The 7828-nt window shown below is 41.9% G+C and overlaps 1 protein-coding gene across 1 annotated transcript in view; it reads right to left on the bottom strand.

Moving 5' to 3' along the window:
• The window catches only part of TBX19 (T-box 19), a 26032-nt gene extending 20176 nt beyond the window's left edge, over nucleotides 1–5856 (bottom strand). Inside the window, exon 1 of the mRNA XM_012657804.1 lies at nucleotides 5654–5856. Coding sequence (XP_012513258.1) covers nucleotides 5654–5856 — 203 coding nt within the window. The remainder of the gene's footprint in view (nucleotides 1–5653) is intronic.
• Between the last annotated feature and the right edge of the window lie 1972 nt (nucleotides 5857–7828).

The following is a 7828-nucleotide window of genomic DNA, read 5'->3' as shown; positions in this document are numbered from 1 at the left end:
GAGACTCTGTCTCAAAAAAAAAAAAGAGATGATTTAATGCAAGATAATTTTTCTAATGATAATAGTTGTCATGTATAGACGGCCCTCTGTATCTGCAGGTTCTGCATCAGTAGATTCAACCAAATGCAGATTTAAAAGATTTGAAGAAAGTACAATAAAAAATAATACAAATAAAAACAATATAGTATAATAACTATTTATACAGCATTTATATGTATAATGGCTTTTTTCTTTCATGCCATATTCAGAGCCACACATGATGTTTTAAAGAAGCCATGATCACAAGAATAGATGCTTAACATGATTAGCCAACAGAGAAACTCAAACCCAAACTGCAGTGAGATGCTACTTCACACCCAGGAGGGTGGCTGTAATATAAAAGGCAGACAACAACAAGCGTTAGCAAGGATGTAGAGAAACTGGAACCCCCGTACATTGCTGGTGGGAATGATGTAAAGGAGTGCGGTTACTTTGGAAAACAGTCTGGAGTTTCCTCATCTGGTTAAATGCGGAGTTACTATATAACCCAGCAATTCCACTCCTAGGCACAACCACAAGAAAAATGAAAACATAGTTCCACCCAAAAATTTGTACACAGATATTCATAGCAGCATTATTCTTAATAGCCGAAACATAGAGACACCCAAATGCCCATCAACTGGATGAATGGGTAAACAAAATGTGTGATATCCGTACAATCAAGTAGTGTCTGGTAATAAAAAGGAAGGAAGTACTAATACCTGCTACAACATGGATGAATCTTGGAAACATTTCGCTAAGTGAAGGAAGGCATTCCCAAAGGAACGCTACTGTAGGATTCCATAGATACGAAATATCCAGAATAGATAAAGCTACACAGACAAAAAGCAGCTTAGTGGTTGTCAGAAGCTGAGGAGGTAATGGCTAAAGGGTACAGGGTTTCTTTCTGAAGTAATAAAAATGTTCGAAAATTAATTGTGGAGTTGGATGTGAACTCCGTGAATATACCAAAAACCACTGAACCGTACACTTTAAATAGATGAATTGTACGGCATGTGAATCATATCACAATAAAGCTGTAAATAAAGATAGGGCGTGATTTCATTCTTTGTTATGGCTGAGTAGTATTCCATTGTGTATTATCTTAAGTGAAACAAGCCAGACACAGAAAGACAAATATCACGTGTTCTTGCTCCTAAGTGAGTGCTCAAAAATGTGTTCACATGGATGTAGAGTGTGGGATGATAGACAATGGAGACTTCGAAGGGTGAGGGGGTCTAAGGGGGTGGATGATGAGAAATTACTTAATGGGTACAATGTACATTATTTGGCTGACGGACACCCTAACAGCCCTGTCTAGAACACTATGCAATCTATGCATATAACAAAATTGCACTTATACTCCATAAATGTACATAAATAATTTTTTTAAAAAGCTTTCCCACATTTATTACATTTACAGGGTCTGTCTCCAGTGTGATTTCGCTGATGTTCTGTAAGACTTGTCCTTTGAGTGAAGACTTTTTCACATAAAAACAACAACCAATAAAGACACCATGGAGTTCGGTCTCTTAGAAGGACGTATCTGAAAAATGGTAGAATGATTAATCACTTTATTTTCTTTAGTATTTCATTTGCCAAGATCTTTGTAATTATTTTTGGTTTTTCTCACTAAGAAATGAACTAAGAAATGCCATGTATTTTTTAATCTCTTTGAGGACCTAAGAAATATGTAAATCAGTCCTTAACTCACAGAATAATTTCCCGTAATCCACCCTTGAAAGAAAGTCTCTTCAGAGAGTAAGAGAGAGAGGGAGAGACTGAAGAAAATGTGGCAGGTAACTAGGCACTTGCCAAAAACCAAGTTGAAGAAACACAGGTGGTTGGGCTTTGCCTGCAAACTCTCGTTTCGTTTTTGCTCTGAGGCTGGCTTTCCAGCTTTCATTTCACTGACAGGGACTCTTGAGAGCCAGCACTGCTGGAGGAGGCGATGAGAAGGGAGGTTTACAGGAAGAAAGGGGGCAGAAATGCGGCAGACTTTGTAGGTGGGAGAACAGCAGAGACGTCTAAAAGCAAAATTCAAGAAGTTTCACTCGTAAACACCTTCCTTCATCTCCCCGCAATACTATACTCAAGTACTCATCAAAGCTTTCAGAGGGTGTGTGTGTGTGTGTGTGTGTGTGTGTGTGTGTGTGTGTGTGGCACCCATCCTGCATGGAGCGGTGACACTTCCATGAAGGTGAGCAGGCGTGAGAATAGCAGGAGGTGTCAGTTAAACGTAAATGAAGGAAATGAAGGAAAAAAAGAATAGTCTCAGGGAAGTAAGGAGGTCTGGTTAGAGGCAGAACACAAATGCATATGACGCTCTTAAGTTGTAAAATGTAGAGAAAACCCGTGGGCTATAGGGACATGGAAGTGTATTCACCTGATGTGCAACCTTAATCGTCTCCTCTCTTGCGCTGCCTTCACTGGAAACCACAAACATCAGCTCAGCGTCGCTGCAACAATACCCTTTAATCGTGGGCAAATTCAAACTTAGTGATTCCCAACTCTTATTTTATGATGACAAGTGGATGCACAGTTATGTCAGAAAAAATGCTCCCAATTTCTTAAAACCCACTCAAAGCAAATTTAATCAGAATTAAGTCAAAATCATTTAACTGCATGGAAATAGACACTAAATATTACAATTTCCCCTTAGGTGAAGACGTTACAGGCAAAGAAAACAAAAGCAAGAGATTTAATTTATTTGCCTCTGAAGTCTGAAATGAATTTTTTCTGCAACATAAAGTAAAAGTTCCTAGCTCAAAGATGGAGATGAAAGGAAACACAGGCTGGATGCACGAGAGAGGATCCCAGTGAGCTCTAGGAGGTATTATAACTGTTATTGTTACATCCGAATGACTAAAAGTTTTAAATAAAACAAAGAGGGGTAGAAAGAAAAGGAAAGGAGGACAGGGGAAGGAAGAAGCAGTAAAATTGGCAGGGGAAGAAATGGAGGAATGTAGAGAAGGAGAGAGGAAGGAAGGAAGGAAAGAAGGAAGGCCAGCCACCATCAGGATCCCCGTTTCTGGGGATAATTCTGTGTTTTTCAGGGAAAATTCTCTCTCTTTACTATTTCTGATGCATGTCAGAGGCAAGCCTCCTATTTAGATACATGAAAATCGGCCTCCATCTGACAATGAGTCTTAATTCTTTCATCAGCCCATCCTATCCTATTTCAACACTTGCCATCACACAGAACAACGAGCCCTCAAGTAGACAGAAGTTATCTAAACAAGCCTAATTGAGGCTTTTTTAAAAAGTCAGGAAGTCAACAGCCTACGGATGAAAAGGGCTAGGGCTGGGTTTCACATACCAGGAACATTCTTTTCCACAGAAAAGGGCTACAGATCTACCTGTGCCGGGCTGAGGAGCTGGTGCGGAGGGCGGGGATTTGGGGGAGACACAACGAGTCTGTAGACATAGGAAAATGGATAGAAAGGAGACACAGAGGAATAAATGGGGAGGGGGAAAAGAGGGAAGGAAGCAAGGAATAAAGAAGATGGTGAAGCGAGAAAGATATGTCTATGTCAGGAATGGTAAAGTGCTGTGAACAGTTTGATCTGAGAAACTACAGAGATTAAGAGTAATTTCGGACCAAGCTCATTCATTATTAACCACAACAATTTCTTAGGGATTTGTCTTCCCTTCCTTCTCTGAAGTATAAAGGGAACTTTCTATCTCCTGGCAAAATCTTGACCATAAGGGATTCAGAGACCTTAGGGCAATTTAAGAAAAAGATTCTATTCACAGGAGTGGGACAAACACCAGCAGGACATCGTAGGTAAGAACAACCCGAAGTTGATCACGTGAGTTTTTTTCCTACAAAGAATATTTTTCACACAGTTAATACTAAATGATTTTAAATGTGAAAAATTTTAAATGTTAAATATGAAGGAAATTTATATAGGTAAAAAAGGCAAGAGAAAACTCTTTAAATGGTAAAAGTACGTTCCAATATAACATATTATTAAGTTGGATTTTATAATGGTTTCAGAAACTTTTATTACTCATTCCTTATTGAAATAGATGAAGAACCATGTTTTTATTTTGCTGATTATACTTATTTTTACTTTAATATATATTGGGACAGACAAATAAATAGCGTGAGGCTAAGTATTAGTGTAACTACTATCCAATAAGCACGAAGAACAATAAACAGAAAGTTCTACTTATTGTCAGACATAATAAAATTTTTACAATTGCATTATCACTCATCTTTGAAAAGAAAGAGACTAAATCCAGTTAAGAATTTGGAGTGTTTCTTTGAAATTAAAAACTTGTTTTATATTTCTTTCTACCAAAGAGTCTAAAAATAATGTATAAATGCAGGTCAAGAGAAGGAACAAGTATAATTATAATTACAAATATTAAAAGCAATAAATCTTCTATATGAAATAAGTGTGGAATCCATTTAGAAAGAGAAAATATAAATATCAAGTAAGGTTGATATTTCTGCCACTGGTATAATCACGATTTATTTAAATATCCTTATTTCAGGTACAACATTCACTTACAAAGCATTTTAATGTCATGCCGCAGCTCTTGAGTTCATAATTCTCCCAGACAGACAAGAAATAGTTCATTTTCTATAGTGTGCCTTATTAAAAAATTGAAAATCGAGACACCAGGAATGGAAGTATTTTGTACAAGGATAAAAGCCTGCCAGGAAGAAATGCAGTTGGCTTCAACTTTTCTCTATTAGCAGAATTTCCCTCAAGGGTGTCACAGTTAGAGTCCTGTTAAAACCAACCACACTGAAAATGCCTTTCAGCATTTTATGCTTTTGCAACCATGTACCAAGATACGTGAGCATCAGCTCAACGTTGGGAGCCAGTTTGGCCAAGCTGCAAACAGTGAGATTTTCTTTCAAAATATTTGCATCTCCTGTACTAAGTGAAAGCTTCTAATATTACCTTGACAACCCCTTAAAGGATTAGGTTTAATAGAATCCAAGACATGCCAGCAGAGATCAGTTTCAGTTAATCCCTAATTTGTTGCAGTGAGAAAAAAGGAGGCACCTTGTCTCCTCCAAGGCAGCGTGTAATATGGTTTCATTCACTATTATGGCACCGGCTTTCACATCATCACAAGCACACAATCTCGAAGGAACACTCTCCACAAACACACCCAGGGAAGCAGACGGAGTGATAGGCGATGACAGTAAATTTGCCCTTTTGCTCCCAATCTTCAACTAGTCAGAAATGCATGGTACGTTTGCTATACTTCAGAGGAAACCAGCCAGCTTCCAAATAAAGTTGACTTTCGCCTTATCTCCTGGACAGAGTTAGAGCTCAGGTCTGCATCAGGGTACACAGTCAGTCAAAAGTTAAGATTATTTTCTGACATGTGAGTGCATTTCCCCAACCCCTGGGGCATGCTCCCCTTTTTCCAGATTTTCTCTATTTAAAATGCAGGTAAGACAGGTGGCTTCATTCTCCACCTCTCTGATTATCTCAGAGAAATTAATTAAGTTGGCTTGGGGAAAGCCTCATGAGACTGCCATTCTCATGAGCGTGTTTAATCAGACCCCATTGCCTCTCACTGAGGAGCGGCAGCCTCTTCAATATTCAAGGGGTCCCACCTCCCTCGCTAAGCCCGCCAGCCCAGACAAGGCGGCAGATAGACTCACCTGCCATTCTTGGTCACGATCATTTCATTAGTGACTTCCTTGAATCTCTGCCAGAGAGGTGCATCCTCCAGGAGGATCTGAAGTTGTTTCTCGGTAGGGTCGCCTTTCTCCCTCCCTGCCTGAAGCTCACTTTCCACCACGTCGAGCAGGCGAGAAACAGTGCCATCGCCAGTCTGCTGAGAGCCCAGCTCACTCATGGCCATGGGCTCCCCTCGAACTTTGCTGAGAGCCCTTACCTACCCTGCCTGCTCCTAGCTCCCTCCTTCCCGCGCTTGCCTGCTTTTCGAACCAGCTGGACTCTGCCTCGCTAGCTGGGAGAAGATGCCCTGGCCCTTGCCTGAGCCCCCGGGATGACACCCCTTAAAGTGTCCACATTATACCACCAACCTGTTAAGCTTCAGTTGGGGAGCGGGGTGAAGGGAGGGGAGAGGTAGGGAAGAAAAGGCCCTCTCTTAATTACTCATTGGATCAGGTGGGGGAGAGCCTGGCTTTCCCATTGGCTGCCGTGCATAGAGTAGATGTTTAAGAAGAGTACTCCATCCAAATTATCAGGCTTTTATCTTGTTGTACCTGAAGAGGTCTAATCGGTGTATTGAGGACCATTTTCCCATTAATTAAAATTATTCCAGGCCCAGACTGCAACAATCAGGCAAATATGTTTGTGTACAAATCAAGGCACATGGCACCTACGGAGAAAGGGTCCTGGGGGGAATGGACGAACTTGATGCCAACCCCTGCTCCCTGACACCGTGGAGAGCCTGAAGCCCTCGGCTGCTCCCTGGCACCTCGGACACACGGGAGGCCCTGGAGAGAAGAGCCGGGTACATAGAAGACCAAAGGCGCTGTGCCAAGAAACATGACTATGGCGCCGCAGAAGAGGAAGATGCTCTGTGTGGAGGAAAGGAAAGAGCTAAGGACCCCTTTCTCCCAGGGTACCCCCTCCTGTCTTCTGTCTCCCGCGGGATCCAACACACGCCCACACCCCACTCAGCTCAAGGGCCCTGCTCGCCTCCGACAATGGGAAGAGCTTTGGACCTTGTCCTTCCTCCCAAGAATCCAGAGCCTCAGTTTTTCTTACTTCCAGCCTTAGCCAGAAGGAGGAAAAAAAAAAAAAAACAGTTAGTTTCAGTTAATCTCTCTAAGGAAGTACTCAGTCCCCCGTCAGTGAAAATAAACTTTTTACATTATTAGGCAGCGCAGTTTTGATTCTCAGTCCAAAAAGGCATTCTGGTTTTCTCTTTAGACAGCCCACCCATGGCCTATTCTGGCATGCCAGGGTGAACCCCCAAATTCTTGGGAAGAAACAACTAATAGGCAACTTTTCTTTCAACCTTGACACACAGTACTAGTACTGTCCCCCAGGAGCTGAGGCGGCTTTGCCTCCGTCCACACCCCCCGACCCTGAGAGAGCCTGGGGGGTTTGAGTTTTTCTCTCATTTCTGTATAGAAAGTAAGAAAATCAGAACAAGGGAAAAATAAGAGCAAAAAAGTAGGATAAAGTCAGTGTGAGGATAATAAAAAAATGCATTCAGTGCCTACTAAGTGCCACGTACTTACGAGGCATCACAGAGTGATGAACAAAACAGAAATGGCCTGTGCCTTTACAGCATTAGCAATCTGATACAGAAAATAATTGATATAAAGTAAACAGCTACGTAATTATCAAGGGGGGACAAGTCTGTTTCATGCGAGGCAGGGTGGGGAGAACCCCAGTTAGAAGGGGTTGTATAGAAAGGCTTCTCCAAGGAGGAGACATATTTCATCTGAGACCAAAAGCACGAGCAGGATGTAGTCAGGGAGGGGCTGGGAGAAGGTTCCAGGCCCAGAAACCACATGTGAGCAGCATGGCTTGGGCCAGTGACAGCTCTCCGGGGAGGCCAGCACGACTAGAATGTGGCGGTGGAGAGAACGCAGGGAGATGTTCTCGGAGAGAGGGCAGGGCCAGGCCACCTGGCCTCATAAGGTATGATGAGGAATTTAGATTCTCTTTAACATGAGACGGGACACTCTTGGAGAGTATTAGCAGGAAAACAGCATGATTTGATCTGTAATTGTGAAAAATCTGGCTGATTTGTAGAGAATAAATTAGAAAAAGGCAAGAGTTGAAGGGACAAATTAAGAGGTTATTGTAGTGGTTCAGGCGAGAGATGGTGGTGGCTTAGCTTAGGGTGGTGC

Source organism: Propithecus coquereli, unplaced genomic scaffold, assembly GCF_000956105.1.
Source record: "Propithecus coquereli isolate 6110/MARCELLA unplaced genomic scaffold, Pcoq_1.0 Scaffold56, whole genome shotgun sequence".
Lineage (NCBI taxonomy): Eukaryota > Metazoa > Chordata > Mammalia > Primates > Indriidae > Propithecus > Propithecus coquereli.
The sequence above is the reverse complement of the archived record's forward strand: the minus strand, read 5'-3'. Positions and strand labels throughout refer to the sequence as shown.